The sequence below is a fragment of the Hemiscyllium ocellatum genome, chromosome 39 (genome assembly GCF_020745735.1).
Source record: "Hemiscyllium ocellatum isolate sHemOce1 chromosome 39, sHemOce1.pat.X.cur, whole genome shotgun sequence".
Classification (NCBI taxonomy): domain Eukaryota; kingdom Metazoa; phylum Chordata; class Chondrichthyes; order Orectolobiformes; family Hemiscylliidae; genus Hemiscyllium; species Hemiscyllium ocellatum.
In genome coordinates, this window is record NC_083439.1 from 36,854,135 (window position 1) to 36,878,251 (window position 24,117).

General features: G+C 41.8%; 1 protein-coding gene across 7 annotated transcripts in view; it reads right to left on the minus strand.

Moving 5' to 3' along the window:
* arnt2 (aryl-hydrocarbon receptor nuclear translocator 2) overlaps positions 1-24,117 on the minus strand; it is a 464,688-nt gene that overhangs the window by 309,356 nt on the left and 131,215 nt on the right. For all 7 annotated transcript variants that reach the window (XM_060853234.1, XM_060853235.1, XM_060853233.1 and 4 more), the window contains one exon: positions 12,804-12,906. In XM_060853234.1, the coding sequence (XP_060709217.1) occupies positions 12,804-12,906 (103 nt within the window). The remainder of the gene's footprint in view (positions 1-12,803; positions 12,907-24,117) is intronic.

Below are 24,117 nucleotides of genomic sequence, written 5' to 3' on the forward strand. Positions count from 1 at the left end.
TAAGGTTAACAACTATTATAAATGGTTTAGTGAGTGTGGTGGGGGTGGATAGCCCACTTTGCCCAAGTTTTGGGTAGAGCACTGTGGACTCAGTCTTGCTGGGTCGCCGCCATCTTGGATCCCCCCCAGATACTTTTTAAATGTGATTGTATCAGCCTCCACTACTTCCTCTGGCAGCTCATTCCATACACACACCACCCTCTGCATGAAAAGGTTTTCTCTTAGGTCCTTTTTATATCTTTCCCCTCTCACCTTAAATCTATGCCCTGTAGTTCTGTACTCCCCCACCTCAGGGAAAGAACCTTGTCTTTTAACCTTGCTCACGCCCCTCATGATTTTATAAACCTCTACAAGGTCATCCCTCAGCCTCTGATGCTCCAAGGAAAACAGCCCTAGTCTATTCAATTTCTCCCTAGAGCTCAAATCCTCCAACCCTGGCAACATCCTTGTAAATCATTTCTGAACCCTTTCGAGTTTCACAATATCCTTCTGATAGGAAAGAGACGAGAAATGCACACAATATCCCAACAGTGGCCTAACAATGTCCTGTACAGCCGTGACATGACCTCCCAACTCCTGCACTCAATACTCTGACCAATAAAGGGAAGCATACCAAACACCTTCTTCACTACCCTATCTATCTGCAACTCTACTTTTAAGGAACTACGAACCTGTACTCCAAGGTCTCTTTGTTCAGCAACATTCACAGAGACATTAGCATTAAGTGTATAAGTCCTGCTCTGATCGGCTTTTCCAAAATGCAACACCTCGCATTTATCAAAATTCAGTTTCATCTGCCCGGTTAACTTTGTTTTTGTTTCCACACTTCTCACCTGGAGGAATTTAAAAGCACCAAGTGCAACAAATATTATGCATTTTTATCTGACATTTACAGCTTTATTGTGCCATTGAGGTTTCGGCACAGTGTTATCGTGATCATTCTCAGATCAGTCAGACGGCTGTGCATTGAAACTTCACTGCGTGACTTCAGAATACAATCTGGACCAACATCCCAGAGTAGTATTGTGGGTATGATTCACTAATGGGTGTGTTACTTTTTAGATAAGGCATTAAGCTGTCTGTTTAAGCAGGACAGAGAAAGAAAATACTCGAAGAGAAGGGAGTGCTTCTTGAGTGCTGCCCACAACTGTCAGCATTGATTAGTACTCATGGGTACTTGGTTGCCCAGGAACAATAGTGCCCAGGCTTTAAAGAAGTGCTTCATTTGCTGAGATATCTTACAAATCAAAAGATGCCATAAAAGTTTGTTTTCCTTTCAAAAATGTTACAGTAAGCTGTTCCAGTCCAGCATCTCCCAACACTGTACATAAAATGCAGGACAAATCCAACCAAGCCAATTACTATATTTGAAAGTGGATAAATATGAAGAGCTACATTGTTGTAGTGCAAATCCAGACTGGACCTATAAAATTAATGGTAAGGGACTGGGGAGTGTTGCTGAACAAAGAGACTTTTGTTCATTATTCCTTGAAAGTAGAGTCGCAAGTAGACAGGATGGTCTAGGCAAACGTGAGGACTGCAGATGCTGGAGATTACAGTCTAGATTAGAGTGGTGCTGGAAAAGCACAGCAGGTCAGGCAGCATCCGAGGAGCAGGAAAATTGACATTGCAGGCAAAAGCCCTTCATCATGAAGAAAGGTGGTGGAGAGCTAAATGGGAAGGGGCTGGGGAAAAGGTAGCCAAGAGTACATAAGGGGATGGAGGTGGGGATGAAGGTGATAGGTCAGAGAGGAGGGTGGAGCTGATAGGTGGGAAGGAAGATTGGCAGGTAGGACAGGTCATGAGGATGGTGCTGAGCTGACAGGTTGGAACTGGTGTAAGGTGGGGGGAGGGGAAACGAGGAAACTGGTGAAGTCCACATTGATGCCTTGGGGTTGAAGTGTTCAGAGATGGAAGATGAGGCATTCTTCCTCCAGGCATCGGATAGTGAGGGAATGGTGGTGGAGGAAGCCCAGGACCTGCATGTCCTCAGCAGAGTGGGAGGGGGAGTTGAAATGCTGGGCCACGGAGTGGTGGGGTTGATTGGTGCGGGTGTCCCTGAGATGTTGTCTAAAGCGCTCTGCAAGAAGGCATCCAGGTTCCCTAATGTAGAGGAGACCGCATTGGGAGCAACAGATACAATAAGTGACATTGGTGGATGTGCAGGTGAATCTTTGAAGGCTCCTTTGGGGCCTTGGATGGAAGTGGGGGGTGGGGGGGGGGGGGGGGGGCAGTGGGGAGGTGTGCGTGCAGGTTTTGCAATTCCTGCGGAGGCAGGAAGGAGGGAAGGGTGGGGTTTTTTTTGGGTGGCTGGGGGAGGGGGGGGGGGGGGGGGGGGGAGGGTGGACCGTAGTCATGGAGGAAACTGTCTTTGCAGAAAGTGGAAAAGGGGGGGTGCAGGGAAATATATTTCTGGTGGTGGGGTCCATATATCCCCGGTGGTGGGGTCCATTTGGAGGTGGCATGATTTTATAAATGATGGATGATGCGGTTTATACGGAGGTAGAATGGAAGGTGAGGACTGGGGGGGTTCTGTCCTTCTTGCAGTTGGAGGGGTGGGGTTTGAGGACGGAGGTCCAGGAGGTGGATGAGATGCGTTGGAGGGCATCTTCAACCACATGGAGGGGAAATTGTGGTTTTTAAAGGAGGAGGCCATCTGGTGTGTTCTGTGGTGGAACCTGTCTCGGACAAGTGAAGGATTAATGAATTCTGATCTGAGAGAAAGTGAGGACTGCAGATGCTGGAGTCCCAGAGTTGAAAAATGTGGTGCTGGAAAAACACAGCAGGCCAGGAATTCCTGAAAAAGGGCTTATGCCCGAAACGTCGATTCTCCTGCTCCTCAGATGCTGCCTGGCCTGCTGTGTTTTTCCAGCACCACGTTTTTCAACTCATGAATTCTGGTCTCCCTGTTATAGAAAAGATGTCGTTAAATTTGAAAGGGCTCAGAAAACACTTACAAGCATGTTTCTGAGATTGAAGAGCTATTGGGAGAGGCTGAATAGGCTGGGGTTGTTTTCCCTGGTGCGTCGGAGGCTGAGGGCTGACTTTATAGAGATTTATAAAATCATGCAGGGCATGGATAGGGTGAACAGTCAAGGTCTTTTCCCCAGGGTAGCAGAGTCCAAAAGTAGAAGGCATATATTTAAGGTGAGAGGGTAAAGATTTAAAAAGGACCCAAGTGGTAATATTTTCATACAAAGGGTGGTGTGTGTATGGAATAAGCTACCAGAGGAAGTGGTAGAGGCTGGTACAATTACAATATTTTATAGGCATCTGGATGGGTACATAAATTGGAAGGGTTTAGAGGGATATGGTCCAAATGCTGTCAAATGGGATTAATTTAGGATATCTGATCGACATGGACAATTTGGACCGAAGGGTCTGTTTCCATGCTGTATATCTCTATGACTCTACAGAAAATGGTAAAAACAACGATGTAATTTGTTCCTAAACATTAATTTAGGACTGGAAATTCCAAAGGAGCAGACTGCTTGAACCCTGGAAGTAATGGTGGAAGTGAACTTCTCAATCAGGAAGAAGCTCACCATGTTCAAGTGCTGCTGTGTGGGACTCTAGCACTCAGTGGGGTGAAAATCTCATGCTCTAGAGCTTTTTCTTTTTATTCACTGGTGGGGCAGAGGCTGACCAGTATTTTATTGCCTATTCCTAATCGCCTTTGAGAAGGTGTGATAAGCTGCCTCCTTGAACCGTAGCAGTACACCTGCTGTGGTTCATGCACAATGTCATTAGGGAGGGAATTCCAGGATTTTGACTGAGTGACAGTGAAGGAATATATATTTATACATATACTTCCAATTCAGGATGGGGAGTGAATTGGAGGAGAATTTGCAGGTAGTAGTGTTCCATATATCTGCTGATTTTGTCTTTCTAGATGAAAGTCGTCGTGGGTTCAGAAGGTGACATAGACATGTTCAATCAAATTGACCAGCAGCTCCATCAGTGCTACAAATTCAGCATTGGTGCTGCCAGTACTGGAGACATACCCTTCAAAATAACAACATGGTTTCTTGCCTCAAGTAAATCAGGAGCATTGGGTCGGTGGATTTGGAAAGCTTATGGAGGTGGTTGAGAGCGGTCATAGAGTTATAGAGATTATACAGCATGGAAACAGATCCTTAGGTCCAATTTATCCATGCCGACCAGATATCAGAAATAAATTTAGTCCCATCACCAGTGTGGGAGAAGGTTTGCAGCCGGCAAAGGGAGAGGGTAGTGCCTTCAGGAAAGCAGCCCTGATGTACACAGCTTATCCCTGAAAATCATACCTCACCCTTTCTTCCCTTTCACCCTTTTCATCAACTTTGTAAATAAGACAGCCTGCCTACTCCCACTCAACTGCACACACCTTCAATACTGTGACTTGGGAAACATATTATCAGCATCAAAACAGCTTTTAACAAACTCGTTTAGTCTTTAATTACAAATTTATATGTGGTGTGGAGGCTATCTAATTCAGAGACCACTCACTTTCCATATTATGGGGGTGAGCTTGGAGTGTAGAGGAACATGGTGAGTTGGACACCCACCTTAGATTACATACATTTCTTACAACCCCATTTTACATAGATCTTACAACTTGTATCCTCATTAATCTGCATCCCTTACTCAATGCGAGCAATATATTTCGATGCAGTGTAGCAATGCCTTCATAAAAAGTATCCACATTTAGTCTATGCTTTTGTGCCCTATGTTCACATTCTTTGATACTGGATTGCAGATTATCACATGTAACAATGCAATGTTAATCCAGCTGAGACACACAGCATTTCTCTGTCTCACGTAACACAGGCAATGAATGCCTGCCATGCTCCGACCTTTACATGCTTCAAAATCACTGGCTTTGGCTGCGAACTCCATAGCCTCACAAGTGTGTGTTAAACAGCTTCCTCTGCTCTATGTCCTAGATCACAGTTCTATTTTATATCAAATCTAGTCATACTAACCATCAGTAAAGCAAAGGTTGACAGGCCGATGAGGGAAGAGCCATTTTGGATTTGGTGCTCGGCAATGAGCTAGGACAGGTGTCAGATCTCGCAGTGGGAGAACACTTTGGTGACAGTGACCACAACTGCCTCATATTTACCATAGCTTTGGAGAGGGGAAGAAACAGTTACTGAGGGAAGATATTTAATTGGGGAAAAGGAAATTATGACGCTATCAGACAGGAATTGGGAAGTACAGTTTGGGAGCAATTGTTCCACAGAAAAGGCACAACAGACATGTGGAGACTATTTAAGGAGCAGTGTTGCATGTAATGCACAAATTTTTCCTCTGAGATAGGCAAGAAGGGGTAAGATTAAGGAGTCTTGGATGACGAGAACAGAGGAGCTTCTTGTCAAAATAAAGAAGGCAGCTTGCATAGGGTGGAGGAAACAAGGATCTAGCACAGCTTTAGAGGATTACAGGCTTACTAGAAAGGAGCTCAGAAATGCACTGAGGAGAGCCAGGATGGAGCACGAAAAAGGCATGGCAGGAAGGATTAGGGAGACCCAAAGGCATTTTACTCATACATGAGGAATAAAAGAATGTCCAGGGAGAAGGTAGGGCTGGTCAGAGATAGCGTAGGAGCTTGTGCAGGGAGTCTGAGCAGATAGGGGAAGCCCTAAATGAGTTTTTTTGCTTTGGTTTTCACTAAGGAAAGGGACCTTGTTGTGAATGAGAACTTTGAGGAACTGGGATACATGCTTGACCAGATCAAGACTGATGAAGTTGATGTGCTGGAAATTTTGGAGAACATTAAGGTTGGTAAGTCTCCAGGACCAGACCAGATTTATCCCAGGCTGCTCCAGGAAGCGAGAAAGGAAGTTGCTAAGCCGCTTGCGAAGATCTTTGCCTCCTCACTCTCCAGGAGTCGTACCGGAGGATTGGAGGGAGGTGAATGTTGTTCCTCTTTTCAAGAAGGGGAATACGGAAATCCCTGGCAATTACAGACCAGTCAGTTTTACATCTGTGGTCAGCAAGGTTTTGGAAGGAATTCTGAGGGATAGGATTTATGACTATTTCGAAAAGCATAGCATGATTAAAGGCAGTCAGCATGTGAGGGGCGGGTCATGCCTCACAAATTGACTGGCTGACAGAAGGCAGAGAGTGGTTGTAGATGGAAAGTATTCTGCCTGGAGGTCAGTGGTGAGTGGTGTCCCGCGGGGCTCTGTTCTTGGGCTTCTGCTCATTGTAGTTTTTATAAATGACTTGGATGAGGAGGTTATAGGGTGGGTTGGTAAATTTGCAGATGACACAAAGGCTAGAGGTGCTGTTGATAATATTGAGCGCTATTGCAGGCTGCACTGCGACACAGACATAGACAGGATGCAGAGCTGGGCTGAGAAATGGCAGATGGAGTTCAAACTGGATAAATGCAAAGTGATGCATTTTAGAAGGTTGAACCTAAATGCTGAATATAGGATTAAAGACAGGATTCTTGGCAGTGTGGAGGAACAGATCCCTCAAAGTTGCCACCCAAGTGGATTCAGTTGTTAAGAAAGCATATGGTGTTTTGGCTTTCACTAAAGGGGGATCGTGTTTAAGAGCTGCGAAGTTTTGCTACAGCTCTACAAGTCCTTGGTGAGACCACACTTGGAATAGTGTGTCCAGTTCTGGTCGCCCTACTATAGGAAAGATTCAGGGATTTTGGAGAGGGTGCAAAGAAGTTTTACCAGGCTGGAGGGCTCGTCTTATGAGGAGAGGATGACTAAACTCGAACTTTTCTCTCTGGAGAGAAAGAGGAAGAGAGGTGACCTAATTGAGGTATACAAGGTAATGAGAGGCATGGATAGAGTCAACAGCCAGAGACTTTTTTCCAGGGCAGGATTGATTGGCACTAGGGGTCATAGTTTTAAGATATTAGAAGGAAATATAAAGGAGACGTCAGAGGTAGGTTCTTTACGCAGAGAGTTGTGAATGTATGGAATGTGTTGCCAGTGGTGGTGGTGGAAGCAGAGTCATTAAGGACATTTAAGCGACTGCTGGGCATGTACATGGACAGCAGTGAGTTAGGGGGTGCGTAGGTTAGGTTATTTTATTTTAGATTAGGAATAATCCTCAGCACAACATTGTGGCCCAAAGGGCCTGTTCTGTGCTGTACTTTTCTATGTTCTATGTTCTATAAAAGTATCAAACTGGTATGGATGTTTATTCCCTAGAATAAAATCTTATCAGCTTCTGAGAATATAGCAAATCCAGGCAACTCTTCCATTTTCTTGGATTCCTCAAACTCCTAATCAACATTGATGCTTTGACTCAAGGTGATTCCTGGCCATCAACACAAGATCAAAGAAAGTTAATGCTTCTTTACCAAATAGATAGGTTTGTTTTGATACAATTCCCTACATTTGAAATACTTCGAAAAGGCAATTCCAAGGGAATAAAGTAATCTATAGCTTTGATTAATTATAGCTAGCAAGACCTAGTCCGAAATAAATACAGACACAATGTTGAATCTACATCAATCATGCCAATTGGTAAAGCCGCTGATATCAGGTAATATACACTTCAGATTACTGGATAACTGAAGGAGGGGATAGGGAATCATGGAACGCTGAAGGATGTGCCACATTCAAAGATGGCTAATTATAAAGACGATTGTGGAAAACTCAGCTTGCCTCACCCTCTAGTTGAGCCTATGACCCTGAACCTATCAATGTAAAAATAGTATTCCAGCCAGTAAAAATGGCGTTTTATACATTACTTGAAGAAGTAGATAAGGAGTGCATGAGTAGTGGAGAGATTCCAAATTTGAGACTAGGGCACAAGAATATACAAGTCAAAAATAATATGGATCAGGGATTTGAGAATACTGGAGTAGTAGGATGAAAGGTATATAACATATTTCATCATAATTTTTGAAAGTTGAATTTTAAAATTTAGGCTGAGGGACTTTGGTCAGTTTGTGAGGGTTTCTTTATAAGGTCAGAAAGACAGTTTTGATCACTGATCAACACATCAACACTAAAAAAGCCCAGGAATGAAATCAAGAGCTTGGGAGAATCTCTATGGTGTTAATGGGTAAAATGATTATCCTGTTGAAGTTATGACAGACAGAGTAAACAGAACAAAGCCATTGATGTTGTTTTGAATTCAGAGCAGAAGAGCAAAAGTCTTTATCTCAGAGGGAACACAAGAATTAGTTCAGTTCAGGGCAACCAGTCAGCTCTGCATGAAATGATTTCAAATGTGTGAAATTTCTAAGCTGGGGGAACTTGTATAGAAATTTTTTAAGTTTTTAGAATTGAAAAAGTTTGAGGCTTTAGAACTGTCAAAGGTTCATACCAGCAGACACAAGAAGGAATCATACAATTGTCTCCGCAGTGCAGAGAAGGAGTCAGTTAAATCAAAACATGATGGTGGGAGTGTAATCTCTTTGGCTTGAGATTTTATGAGAGATAGAATTGGGAAACAGGGTGCAATTTTGTTTTGCTTTTAGAGTTAAGATCTTTCTGAACCGATTTCTATTGTCTAAGTCACTTGCAGCAATCCCTCTAATTTTCTTTCCAACTAAGCATGCCTCTGAGGTCCATGGGTGACAGTGATTTCCAGAAGTGGAAGTCAATGCTGAACAATGTGTGTGGAACTTCAGAATGCTGCATGCTTTGATCCTTTTATTTTACATAATACAGTTGTGTTTTGTTATTAAAGAACAGTATGCAATACTGTGTAAATGTTTCAGTGACTATCATGATAACTAACTAAAAATAAGTTAAACATCTAATTGATCAAGCTAGGTTTCATTCTAGGATCTTGTCCAGTAGTAGCATCAGCTGGGATTATAAAATCAGAAACAAATTAAGGGTGTGCTTGATCATGGAGGATTGGTCAGTGCCTTTATGGAAAGTGATTAGGTAGAACTTCGTAATAAGCAGAGGTACAGTGAGTACTGGGGAGGAGAAGTATACTGCTCAAACAAAGCCTCCTTGCACACTAGGTCAAAGTATCTCAGTTAGCATAGTTGTACTAAGTTAATAAATTTACGTATGTGCAACTAACTTCAATGGATTACAGAAGATGACTAACAAAAATACGGTTAAATTAGATACTTTTAAAACGTATCATGTGTGATTGAAAGATTTTAGAAAAAGATGTAGACAGGTTAAGAAAGCAAACAAAAATTTGACAAGCCGAGTATTATGAGGGATAAGGTGAACTTGCACACTTTGGCAAGAAAAACAGTGGTGATATTAAGGTAATATCATAGTACAAGCGGCACAGTGGTTAGGACTGCTGCTTCACAGCCCCTTTTCACACTAGAATAGATAGAATTTACAGAGATTCTACGATAAGTAACTTAGAATTCCAGGCTAATGTTCTTGGGAAATGGGTACAAATCCCACCATGTCAGGTGGTGAAACTGGAATTAAATTTTTAAAAATCTGGAAATAAAAGCTAATCTAATGGGGATCATAGAGCCACTATCAATTGCTGTAAAAACCTATTTGGTTACTAATATCCTTTAGAAAACGAAATCGTATCATTATTTGGTGTAGTGTGTATGTGATTCCTGACCCACAACAATGTGGTTGATTTTTAACTGCCTTTGAAATGGCTGAGAATGTCACTCAGTCTTATCAAACTGCTATAAAGTCAAAGGAAAGGAAAGAAATTGAATGGACTGTAGTACCTAGAACAATCCTAGACATGGGATATGACAATAACAAACTAAGGCTTGTTGATACTGATCCTTCTGGTCATCCTTACCAACATCTGGGAGCTTGTGCCAAAATTGGAACAGCTGTTCCACAGATCAGTCAAACTATAGCATGCCACGGTCATACCTTACACTCTACATCTGAGAAACCACTACATCATCCATGACCATTTCCTGTTCCACTGGGATGACAGACTCATCAAAGATGGCTGCAGAGTGATATTGTCAGGAGTGAGGTATACTAGAAGCCCTGAGCATTGTTTCCAAACCTCATCAGATCTGGTCAAACAGAAGCAAGGAAATCACTTGCTGATGGCCACGTATCACCATCACTGCAGATGCCTCTTTATCAGAATGACGATATCAATTCGAGAACATAGCTTTCCTCCACTTCAACCGAGGTAATAGGTAATGCTAGTCTAGCTTGTTAAACCATATGACAGAATAAACAGAAATATAAAAACAAACTATTTAAATAGAGATTACAGAAAATAGTAGTGCAGAGAAATTGAATGTTCTGTTATGTGAATCAGAGTTTGTAAGCAGGAGTAGTAAGTATTTAAGACAACAATGTTTTGTTCAATTAACTCTTGGGCTTTCAGCTTTGCTGGCTGGACCAGCAATTATTGTCTGTCTCCAGCTGTTCTTGAAAAAGTGGTGGTGAGCTATCTTCTTGAACTGTTGCAGCACTGTGTAGCACCACAGTGCCATTTTGGGAAGCACCACAGTGTCATTTTGGGAAGGAAATTCCAGGATTTTGACCCAGTCATAGTGAAAGAACGATGATGTATTTCCAAGATAGGACAGTGAATGGCTGGGAGGGGAACTTGGAGATATTGGTGTTCCCACGTATCTACTGCCCTTGTCCTTCTAGAAATTCCTGGGCGTGGAAGGTCCTGTTTAAAGAGCTCTGGTAAAAGTCTGAACTACACAGTACTGCTACTGAGCATCGGTAGTGGAGACAGTGGAAGTTTGTAAATGTTTTGCCAATTAACCTGCTGCTTTGGTCTGGATATTGTCAAGCTTCCTAAGTGTTGTTGGAGTAGCACCTATCCAGGCAAGTGGGGAGTATTCCATCAGACTTCTGACTTGTGCCTTATAGATGGTGGACAGAATTTGGGCAGTCAGGTGATGAATTAGTCTCCGAAAGATTCCTAGCCTCTGACCTGCTCTTGTAGCCACTATGTTTATATGGTTATTCCAGTTTAGTTTTTGGTCAATCGTAAATTGTTGATGGTGGTACCAACTAGCAGTTACAAAAACATAAGTTGCTTACATGCTTAGTTTGGGTTTCACCAGGGTCACTGGGATCCTGAATTAATTGCGGCCTTGCTCCAAACATGTCAAAAAAGCTGAATTCCACAGGCTAGATAAAAATCACTGCCCTTGACATCAAGGCACCAAGTGTAAGATTGATAGTGAGGGATTCGGTGATGATAATGCCACTGATTGTCAAGGATGGTGGTTGGATTGTCTCTAATAAGAGACGACCACTGCCTGTTCTTTGTGTAATGTGAATGTTGCTTGCCACTTGCCAGCCCTAGCCTGTTATGTATCTAAGGAGTTGCAAATGGTGCTGAACATTGTATAATCATCGGCAAATATCCCCACTTCTGATCTCATGATAGAAGGAAGGTCATTGATGAAGTATCTCAGGATGTGTGGCCCGAGGACACCATCCTGATTATCCTACAGAAATTCCCTGGAGCTGAGATGATGACCTCCAACAATCTCAACCATCTTTCTACATGCTACATATGACTCCAGCCAGCGGAGATTATGTCCCGATTCCTACTGGCACCAGTTTTGACAGGGCCCCTTAATATCTCATTCAGTCAAATGCAATCTTGATGTCCACAGTACTCACTTTCACCTCTTGAATTAAGCTCTCTTGTACATAAATATAACAAGTGTTTAACAAGGAGCATGGAATATTAAAGTAGAGATATTTACTGCAATTGAAGATGGCTTTCATGAGATTACATCTGGAGTAATCTGTACAGTTTTGGACTGATCTGAAAACGTATATAATGCATTAGAAGCACTTGAGAGAAGGTTAACTTTTTAACTTTACTAACATATGATTCATGTGCCAGAACACACAAGTCATTTTGTACTAACAAGTTCTGAAATCCTTCTTAATTTAAATTGTACACCACTTTCCTTTTATGTCACTTATGGGATGTGAGCTCCTTATTTCCTATTCCTAACAGCCCATTACTGGAATGAAGAGCTATTTTCTGGTGCAAGGCTGGACAGGTTGTTAGGAGTTTAGAAGAAACAGGGATGATGTTGCTGAAACATACAATAGCTTAAAGGGACTGCCCAGTGGATACTGGGTTGGATGTTTCATTTTGTTGAGGAGATTAGAATTAGGGGACACAGTTTAAAAATAAGCAGCCTTGGTCTTAAGACCAAGTGAGGAGAAACATTTTCCAGAAGTGGGTTGTTGGCCCGAAACTTCGATTCTCCTGCTCCTCGGATGTTGCCTAACCTGCTGTGCTTTTCCAGCACCACATACTCGACTCTGATCTCCAGCATCTGCAATCCTCACTTTCTTCCATTGTATTCACCTGCCTAGAAAGCAGTGGAGGTTGGATGAGGGAAGGGAGTCAAAGGTCATGAAGGGCAGACAGCTAAATGGAATGGAGACTGCATTCGGATCAGCCTTAATCTAATTGATGACAGATCAGGCTCAAAGGGCTTATTCTTGCTCCTAAGTGCTATGTTCCTTGAATTGAAAGCCACTAGATAGCCAGAATCCGTTACACCTAATCAAAAGCTACTACAAAAATTCACCTGAAAATGTAGCACTCCAAACCAATTTTAAAAATCAAGGAATAAAAAAATCTGATTAAGTGTGAGAACCAGAGGTTAGTTTGACCCAACTTGAATCCCTGTTTGTATGAATGTTATTTGCATCAGCTTTTTCATAGAAACGTTCATAGATCAAAGCTATTTAACAAAGCAAATGCACAACAGTTTGCAATTATACATACATATAAACAGAAATAAACACTAATATTTCATTTGAAAAGAATAATTTCAATTAGAATCTATGCACAATAACTACAAGGTTTATTGTTTAATTATGTAAAAAGCTAAGAGGAAAAACTCAGTTCACGTTCTTAGCCTGTGTCCTTACCTCATTCTACAAATAAAAGAGCGTCTGGATCCCATGCACATTCTCATTGAAGACTGTTGCCCTTCTTTTTTAACTGTCCCAGTCTTGAGATCCAGTATACGGCCTGTGTTTTAAGAGGAAACAAACATAAATGATACTAAATGAAGATTACTGCATTGTGTTTTCAGATTGAGGTAAATGTGGAATATGGATCTGCCCTTTGTAGAGCCAGACCCATAGGGACTGAGAGGTGGAGATGGGTTTCAACATCTTAATGTGGATTCTAACAGCTGCACTTACAGTAGAAAAAGCATTTCATAGGTGCTACTTCAAACAAAATTTAACTCATGTCAGGTGATACTAAGGTAAACGGTCAAAAGTTTAATTGAAAACATCGAACATTTCAAAATGATTGAGGTGGACACGTTTAGGGAAGGGGTTTCAGAGCCTATGGCCAAGATAGCTGAAGCATGCCTTCAAAAGTGGAACATCTAAATCAGATGTGCAAGCAATCATGAGATCTCAAAGGACTGTAGCTACTGGAAGAATTAACAGAGGTAAGAATGGATGAGGCCATGGAATGATTTGAAAAAAGGCATAAGAATTTTAAAATCAAGTAAAGACTGGGGTCGTTTTCCTTAACAGAAGAGATTAAGAGAGAACATGATTGAGATGTGTAAAATTAGGAGGGGCATAGATAGGGTAGACAGGAAGAAATTTTCTCTTGATTAATGAACGAGGCCATAGATTTAAGGTAAAGGTTTAGAGGAGATGTGAGGAAAAACCTTTTCACATAGAGGGTAATGGGAATCTGGCCTCACTCCTGTGAGGTGGCAGAGGCAGAAACCTTCATAGCAGTTAAGAAATACGGAGATGTGCACTTTGATTTGATTTATTGTAGTCAAATATATCTAAGTACAGTAAAAAGTTTTCTTTTGCAAGCAGTACAGGCAGATCAGAGCAAACATGGACACAGTTCATGGAATGCTTAGACAGAGTGAGGCATGCGAACTTATGGCTGCACAGGATTTGCGCAAAGCAAAATCAAGCAAATCAAGCGGGGAGGAAGCTGTTCTTGATTCTGTTGGCGAGCATGTGCTCAAACATTTGTACTTTCTGCCTGATGGAAGAGGTTGGAAGACAGCAACACCAGGGTGGGAGGAGTCTTTGATGATGTTGGCAGCCTTTCCGCAGCAGTGAGGTGAAAACAAAGTCCACGGATGGGAGGTTGGCTTGCGTGAATGGTCTGGGCTGTGTGCACAACTTTCTGTGGTTTCTTATGGTCCTGAGCAAAGCTGTTGCTATACCACGCCATTATGCAATGAAAGACATACGAGGCTATGGGCCAAGTGCCTGAAATTGGGATGTGTTGATCAATGTGGACACAATGGGCCAACGGGTCTTTATCTATGCTGCAGGCCTCTATGATTCTAATGCATTGATGAATCCAGAGTCCATGTAGGACAAGTGAGCATTAGGCAAATGGGACTTGCCATGCATTTGGATAGATGCAATAGAGATTTCAATGAGCTCAAGCTTACATCCAATGGAAATTAGTAAAGTAGCCAGGACAGCCATTCCCGCTTCATGTGTAGCCATTGCACATGAAGTGTTCACACAACTACTGGATTTACCCATAATTATCATGTCAGAATACTTCAACCATAAACAGATATTTTTATGGAAGGAAAAACACTTATAACAGTAAGCAAAGACAGTGTGGTTAATAATCCCACATGATTTCATCAACCTCAATCTGTTGGAACCATTAGTGTGCTTATGTATTCCATAGTATTGGATATATTCACACATTTTTTGATTGGCTTCACAGTGCTGAGAAAGTATAAGAGACTGTAACAATCTCAAATTTCTATGTAAAAAGAACTCAATATACATAATTCAAGCACTGGCCATAAAGCAACAATATAGAATGCTGGAAACCACTCAGCTGCTCAGGCAGCAACATCGAGAAAAACAGAGTCAATGATTTTGGTTCTGTGACCTGTTCTACACTCGTTTTAAATTGTCTATATTCATAGTATCTTGCTTTTACATTAGTCAAAACTGGCTTAGTCCAGTTTCAGTTTTCAAAATCTTAATGACATATATAATTTGCTAAAATGGTTTACATTAGCAATTTAAAACATCTAAATAAATTTCTTTCGAAATGGGAGGCTGACCCTTCGGATCAAAAAATTTTCAATTTATAAATAGTCACTAATGAATTCAGCCATTACATCTACGCCTATTTAACAACATAGTATTAGAGTCCTAGAGTCCAACATCAAGGACACAGTCTCTATGACCCAAACTGGTCCATGGTGACCAGAATGTCCATCCACACTAACCCCATTTCTCTGCATTTGGCCCACATCCTTCTAATACTTTCCTATTCATGTACTTGTCCAAATGCCTTTTAAATGTTGTCAATGTGCCCACCTCAATGACTTCCGCTGCCAGCTCCTTCCATATGTGTACCACACTGTGTGTAAAAACGTTCCCTTTTATTATTTCTCCTCTAACCTATAATCCTCAATGCCCAATCCTGGGAAAAAGATTGAATGCAATGACCCTATCCATGCCTCTCATGATCTTACATATTTCTATAAGATTCCCCCTCAGTCTTCTTTACTCTAAAAGGAAAAAAAGTCCTAGCTTGTCCAACCTTTCCCTATAGCTCAGACCATTGAGTCCAGTCAACATCCTTGTAAATTTCTTCTGCACTCTTTCCAGTTTAATAACATCCATCCGATAACAAAGTGAGCAAAACTGGACACAATACTCAAAGCCTCACCAACATCCTGTACAACTGCAACATAACTTCCCAACTGCTATTCTCAACTCCCTAACTAATGAAGGCCAGTGTGCCAAAAGCCTTCTTCACTGCCCTGTCTACCTGTGACTCCACTTATATTTGGATTTGGATGAGAATGTACAAGTCGAGTGTGTGCTGCTGGAAAAGCACAGCAGGTCAGGCAGCATCTGGGGAGGGCTGATGAAGGGCTTATGCCGGAAATGTTGATTCTCCTGCTTTTCAGATGCTGCCTGACCTGCTGTGCTTTTCCAGCATCATACTCTCAGCTATGAGATGCCACTGTCAACATAGTCATTGGGCAGGTTCAAAGTACTCTGCACCTGGTGTAGCCCAGCTATGATGGCAAAGCTATTGTTAAGTGTGCAGCATAAACTTCATCACAGGGAAATAAGATGAAGTGTCCAAAACATCAAATCTCCTGCTATTCCTGAAGAAGAACTTATGCCCAAAACATCGATTCTCCTGCTTCCTGGATGCTGCCTGACCTTCTGGGCTTTTCCAGCGCCATACTCTCAACTTGTACATTCTCATACCAATCATTGATATAGATAACAAATAGTAATGGGCCCAGCATCAATCCCTGAGACACTCCACTAGTCATAGTCCTGCAGGCCGACAAATATCCTTCTACTATTACCCTCTGCTTCCTACCAATTTTGTATCTAACTTGCCAGTGTGCCCTGGATTCCACACAATCTAACCTCCCAGAGCAGCCTACCATGTGGAACCTTATCAAAGGCCTTAATGAAATCCTGGTCACTTCATAAAAGAATTCAAACAAATTTGTGAGGCATGATCTCCCACGCACAAAGCCATGCTGACTACTCTTAAACAAACCCCATCTTTCCAAATGCATGAACATCTTATCCCTTTGAATTTTCTCAAGTCTCTTATTTACCACAGATATTAAGCTTAGTGGTGTCGAATTCCCAGGCTTTCCTGTGTAAACCTTCTTGAATAATGGCACAACAGTCGCTACCCGCCAGTCTTCTAAAACCTCATCAGTGGCTAACAATGGTGCAAAAATATCAGCCAGGCCCCCACAATTTCTTCGAGGAGAAAGTGAGGTCTGCAGATGCTGGAGATGAAGGGCTTATGCCTGAAACGTCAAATTTCCTATTCCTTGGATGCTGCCTGACCTGCTGCACTTTTCCAGCAACATATTTTCAGCACCCCACAATTTCTTCTCTAGCCTCTTGCAGTGTACTTAGATATATCTGGTCAGGACCAGGAGATTTATTCACCTTCATACCTTCTAATACATGCAACACCTCCTATATTGTGATATGAACTGTCCCCAAGAAATCACAACTAACTTCCCCAAGTTATCATGTCTTTCTCCACAGTAAACACTGAGGAGAGATGTTCTTTGAGAACCTCGTCCATCCCCTGCGGTTGTACACATACATGTAAACTTTGATCCTTGAGGCGCCCTATTATCTCTCTAGTTTTTTTCTTTTTCCTTTAATATACTTAAAGTACCTCTTTGGATTCACCCTAGTCTTCTCAGCCAAGGCTATCTCGAGCCCCCTTTTCATCCTCCTGATTTTTTTCTTCAGTAAACTCCTGGATTTGCAGCATACTTCCAGGGATTCCCTTGATCCCAGCTGCCTTTACCTGAGCCACACCTCCTCCTTTTTCCTGGTTAAAGCCTCAATATCTCTGGAGATCCAGGGTGCCCTTTTCTTGCCAACCTTGCCCTTCACCCTCACAAGAACTTACAGACCCCGAGCTCTAGCTATTGCACTTTTAAAGGCCTCCCACTTGCAAGAGGTCCCTTTGCATGCAAACAAAGTACTCTAATCAACCCTGTATGCTCCTGTCTAATTTCAACAAAGTTCGCCTTGCCCCAATTTAGAACTTGAACCTCTGGAACAGTTTTGTCTCTCTTCTTAACTATCTTAAAATGAATAGAACTATGGTCACTGGCTCCCAAAGTGCTCCCCCCCCCCCCACTGTTACCTCCATCACCTGTCCTGCCCTATTTCCCAAGAGTAGGTCAAGTTTTGCCCCTTCCTGAATAGAACCCTGAATATACTGCTTGATGAAACTTTCTGAACACATTTAACAAATTCCACCCCAACTAAGCCCAACTTAACACTCCAGCAGTCCTAGTCTATGTTAGGAAAATTAAAATCTTCTAATATTGCTCCTGCAAGTCTCACCAAACTCCCTGCAGTTGTTCTTCTAATTCCCATTGACTATTTGGAGGCCTATAGTACAACCCCAATAACATCACCATCCCCTTATTTCTTAGCTCCACCCACTGGATGATCCTTCAGTTATTTCATCTCTGACTTCTGCTGTGATGCTCATCTTAATCAAGATGCAATTCCACTCCCACCCCCATACCCCTTACACCATCTCTGTCCCACCTAATCCCTAACCGAAATAACTCACTCCATCCCTCCCCCTCGAGTCCAAGGACATCAGCAGTTCTTTTTCTTGTAGCACCGCCTGGGGTGTTTTAGCACCAGGTCAGTTTCCTCAGACTCCACCTCGAACACGGGCTGTACATAAGGCACAGTAACTTGTCTCTTGTGCCCAGAACATCCTACATCCTTTCCAACTGTTCTGAGGAGCTGGGCACATTTTCCTCCTGCATCATAGCTTTCGGACGGCCAATGTACTTGTTCAGGATGGTTGCACCTACTCAAACTTTATACATCTTGGACCCAATCTTGCAGCGACCATGTCTCTTACCCATGTCCTCTCTAAGTAGACTTATTCAGGTTTGGTGGTCCATTATTATGACAAATGGCCGCAAGCAGAGGTCTTTTAAATGTTGTAATTAAAGCAGCTGGCAACTTATTACACACATGCATCACCCTCTGCATGAAAAAGGTATCCCTTAGGTCCTTTCAACCTCTCTCTATAGCTCAAACCCTCCAATCCTTGCAACATCCTTGTAAATCTTTTCTGAACCCTTTCAAGTTTCACAACATTCTTCCTACAACAGATTGAAATATTTCAAAACACACTGCTTTTACATACAGTGACTTGTGGTGGAGAAACAGAGTTATTCTTAGGAGAGGGGTTCGGTGCCAAGAATATCCTCCAAACAGCAATCAGGTCAATGGCCAATTAATCTGTTGTTTAAATAGCATTTGCTGTAGGACAAAAGCTAGCCAAGATTTGAATCAAATTCCTTCAAAATCTGGCAGTAATGTTCAATAGTCACATTAATGAATTGCCAGGCAGAGTGTCGGTTTAATATTTCTTTGATGCATAGTACTGATCTGCAAAATCTCCTTATTAGAAGTTTAAAGTTCAAGTAGTTTCAGGTCAAAGTTTCTGAACTGACGGTTGAATACAGTCTGCAACACATTATGGACGGGAAGGTTACCTGGATTCTCACACCAGGAGCCAGTCACAGTACTTAAAACAGTGAAGTCTGTTTATTCCATCCCTGACTACAGACCAATGTGACCTGGCAAGTAAAGACACCTAGACAGCTGAAATGCGGAGTGTCAGTTTTTGCAAATGCCTAATAGGTATGAGGTTCTCACAGCCTGTTTGACTGAGAGTGAAGGCTGCAAGCTAGATAAGCAAACTGACCATGGTAACAAGAAGCCATTCAAGTGATGGTGGGGTGGAGGCGGGGGGGGAGACAAAGAAAGAAATCAAAATTGCTGGTCGTATAATGAGAAGGATTAACATTTGCTCTCTGCAGCAAAGACTGAGAATCCACATAGTTGTGTTGCCTCCCAATGTCATGGTTTGGGACAACTGCTCAGGATGGGAAAGGAAATTGCAATGGGAGAGGGAGGGTCCAGTAATCATTGTCCATAGAGGATCAAACAACAAACACAGAACTAGGAAAGAGGTTCTGCATAGGCACTAAATTAAAAAGCATGTTATAATCTCTGCATTATTACCTAAACTGAGTGCAAATTGGGATAAGATACATAAATTTAAAGAGAGATGAATACATGATTAAAGTGTGAGAAGTGATGTTCTGGTTCATGGGTCACTGGTAACAGTACTGGGAAAGTGGGGAGTTGAATCATTTTATTGTCTACACCTGAACAATGCTGGGGTCACTGTTCTTGCAAACTACATAACAAGGGAAATTGAGATGGCTTTAAACTAAATAGTTGGGCAGGTATCAGATGTTGAAAGCTAAAGTGTATGAAAGAGTACAGTGAAGGTGAGGGACAAACCACAAGTAAGACGCATCATGAGTTCAAACTTCAGGATGTGGTTTAAGCCTAACATATGTATTAGAGATTATAATGCTTACGGATTCTACTCCATATAAAACTCTAAACGCCCCATTTAATAAACCCAAAGTTTTTCATATGAAAAAATGAGAATACACTTCAAACTAAAAGTCATTTTAGGTTTCGATATGAATAATAGTACAAATAAGAGCACTTTACCTTCATGAGGATCAAGTTGAAGATAAGATAGTTTAGAGGTGATTTGAGGAAAATCTCGTCATTTTGGAGGGTGGTAGGAATTTGGGATGCACTGCCTGAGGGGGTAGTTTGACACAGGAAACCCTCACAGCACTTAAAAAGCATATTGATGAGCACTTGAAATAAATGTAACATTCACAGCTATAGGCGGAATGCTGGAAGGTGGAAATAGTGTGGAATTAGAGTAATTTTTGTCATTGCTGACTCAATGACTCAATGTACTGTATGAGTCAATGATTCTACATTACAGTAAATTTGAATGACCCACAATAAGTTTTATAAGAATCTAATTACAATCTCTGGCTTTGTCTCTCTGCTGCATTAACCAATAAAATAATTATGCAAATTACCCAAAGACCATAGCAAAGTACAGCACAGGAATGGACCCTTCGACCCACGATGTTGTACCAAACATGATGCCAAATTAAACTAATCCTTTCTGCCTGCCTTAGCCCGTATCCTCCCATTCCTTGCATATTATAAAGAGTCATAGAGTTGTACAGCATGGAAACAGACCTTTTGGTCCACGCTGACCAGATATCCTAATCTAATCTAGTCCCATTTGCCAGCATTTGGCCCATTTCCCTCTAAACCCTTCCTACTCATACACACACCCATATGACTTTTAAATGTTGTAATTGTACCAGATTCCACCACTTCTTCTGGCAGCTCATTCCGTACATGTACCACCCTCTGCATGAAAAAGCTACCCCCAGGTCGCTTCCCTTCCCTCTCACCCTAAATCCATACCCTCAAAAATCCACACCCCCACCCAAGGGAAAAGACCTTGTCTATTTACCCTATCCATGCCCCTCATGATTTTATAAACCTCTACAAAGTCACCCCTCAACCTCTGACGCTCCAGGAAAAAAAGCCCCAGCCTATACAGCCTCTCCCTATACCTCAAACCGTCTAATGTTAGCAACATCCTTGGTAAATCTTTTCTGAACCCTTTCACATTTCACAACCTCCTTCCTATAGCAGGGAGACCAGGATTGCACGCAGTATTCCAAAAGTGGCCCTAACTAATGTCATGTACAGCCACAACATGACCTCCAAGCTCCTATGCTCAATGCACTAACCAATAAAGGAAAGCATAGCAAACACCTTCTTCACTATCCTATCTACCTGTGACTCCACTTTCAAGGAAATATGAACCTGCACTCCAAGGTCTCTTTGTTCAGCAACACTCTTCACCATCTTACCATTAAGTGTATAAGTCGATCCTTGATTTGCCTTTCTAAAATGCAACACCTCACATTTATCGAAATTAAACTCCATCTGCCACTCAGCCAATTGGCCCATCTGATAAAGATCCTATTGTAGTCTGAGGTAATCATATTTACTATCCACTTCACTTTGGTGTCATCTGCAAACTTACTAACTATACCTTTTATGTTCACATCCAAATCATTTATATAAATGACAAAAAGCAGTGGGTCCAGACAGGTCCTTGTGGCACATCACTGGTCAGAGGCCTCCATACCAAAATACAATCCTGATTTGCCTTTCCAAAATGCAGCACCTCACACTTATCTAAATTAAACTCTATCTAGTACCCCTCAATCCATTGACCATGGTCCTGTTGCACTCTAAGGTAACCTTCTTCATTGTCCACCATATCTCCAATTTTGGTGTCATCTGCAAAATTACTAACCAAACCTTGTATGTTCAAGTCCAAGTAATTTATATAAGTGTTAAAACGTAGTGGACCCAACACATCCTTGTGGCACACTGCTGGTCACAGGCTTCCTCAATGCAACCCTCCACCATCATCTCTGTCTTCCACCTTCCACCAGTTCTGTATCCAAATTGCTAGTTCTCCCTGTATTCCATGTGAGCTAACCTTGCTAATCAGTTCTACCATAAGGAACCTTATTGAATGTCTTACTGAAGTCCATATAGATCACATCGACTGCTCTGCCCTCATCAATCCTCTTTGTTATTTCTTCAAAAAAAAACTCAATCGAGTTAGTTCACGTGCTATCTAAACGTCCCTATCATATCTGTCTCCACCATCGCCTTTGGCAGTGTGTTCCAGACTCCTAACCACTCCCTATGTAAAATAATTGCCACTCTCGTCTTCTTTAAGCTTTTTTCCTCCTATCTTAAATGGGTGCCCTCCAGTATTAGACATTTCAACTCTGGAAAAAAGGATTCTGACCATCAACCCTATCTATGTATCTCTTCATTTTATAGATTTATATCAAGCCTCCCCTCAGCCTCCATTGGTCCAGAGAAAACAACCAGAGATTTTCTAGTCTCTTTTAATAATTCAGAGCCTCTAATCCAGGCAGCATCTTCGTAAACCTCTTCTATACCCTCTCTAAAGCTTCCACATCCTTCCTGTAATGTGGCAACCAGAACTGAACGCAATACTCCAAGGCCTAACCCAAGCTTTATAAAGCTGCAACATGACATCCTGACTCTTGTACTCCTTGCCCAACCAATAAAGGCAAGCATGCCATATGTTTTTGCTACCATCCTATCTACTAGCATGGTCACTTTTAGGGAGCTATGGACTTGAATCCCAAGATCCACGTACAGGGTCATGCCAGTAACTGTACACTTTCCTTGAACATATGATCTCCCAAATTGCAACATCTCACACTTAGCCGGAATAAACTCCATTTGCCATTTCTCCACCCATTTCTGCAATTGATCTTTATCCTGCTGTGTCTTTTGACAACCTTCTACATTATCCACGACGACTGCAAATTTACTAATTCAACCACCTACATTTTCATGTAACGATATAATCTGATAAATTCTACCTGCCTGGTGGAGACAGACATGATAGGGACATTTAGATCAGCACATCAAGTAACTTGATTGTTATTTCTTCAAAAAAAACTCAAAGAGGATTGATGAGGGCAGAGCAGTCAGTGTGATCTATATGGACTTCAGTAAGACATTATTTAATTGGCAATTAACTGCATTTGTTATCTGCCACAACATCTTTCTCCATCAACAACCAAAGAGTATAAAAGAAGAATAAAACAAAAAGCATTTCAATGTCCATAAGTGCAAGAGAGGCAAAAAGCCAGTAACATTATCACTACACTATCAATCTAGAAACTTAGAGAATGTTACACAGAATATGGAAAATAGGAACAGGAATAAATCATTCTACCTCATGAGGCGAAAGTGAGAACTGCAGATGTGGAGATCAGAGTCAAGATTAGAGTGGTGCTGGAAAAGGACAATAGATCAGGCAGCATCCGAGGTGGAGAAAAATTGATGTTTTGGGCAAAAGCCCTTCATCATTCCACTCGAACCAATTCAACCCCATGAGCCTGCTCCATCATTCATGATCATGACTGATTGCCAAGCGCAATACCCTAATGCTACCTTCCCCTCCATATACTTTAATCCCTTTCACTAAAAGATCTATATCCACTTCCTTCTTGAAAACGCAATGTCTTGGCCTCAACTACAAAAAAATTCTTTTCATCTTATTCCTAGATTGTTTACCCTTATCCTTAAACTATGACCCCTGATTCTGGACTCCTCTGCTGCCTTGCATTTAACCTATCTCATCCTGTTAGAATTGTATAGGTTTCTATGAGATTCCTCCTCATTCTGTGAAATTCCAGGGAATACAATCCTAACTGACTTAATCACTCTTCAGGCATCAGTCCTGCCATCTCAGGAATCAATTTGGTAAACCTGTGCTACACTCCCTCTATAGCAAGAACTAGATAACAAGAGCAAAAGTACATACAGTATTCCAGGTGTGGCCTCACCAAGCCCTGTATAACTGCAGAAAGACATCCTGTTCTTGTACTCCAATCTTCTCACTAGGAAGGCCAACATACATTTTCCCTTCTTTTACTGCCTGCTGCACTTGCATGCTTACTTTCAACAATTGGTGCAAGAGGACACCCAGTTCTCATTGAATATTCTGTCCCTCAATTTACAGCCTTCTTATTTTTATGGCATTCATCCACATTATTTTGCATCTGTAATGCATTTGCCCACTCAGCCAACATCTTTGCATCCCCCTCAGAGCTCACCCTTTCTCCCAACTTTATGTCCTCTGTAAATTTTGAGATATTACACTTCCCTCATCTAAATCATTGACATATAATGTAAATAG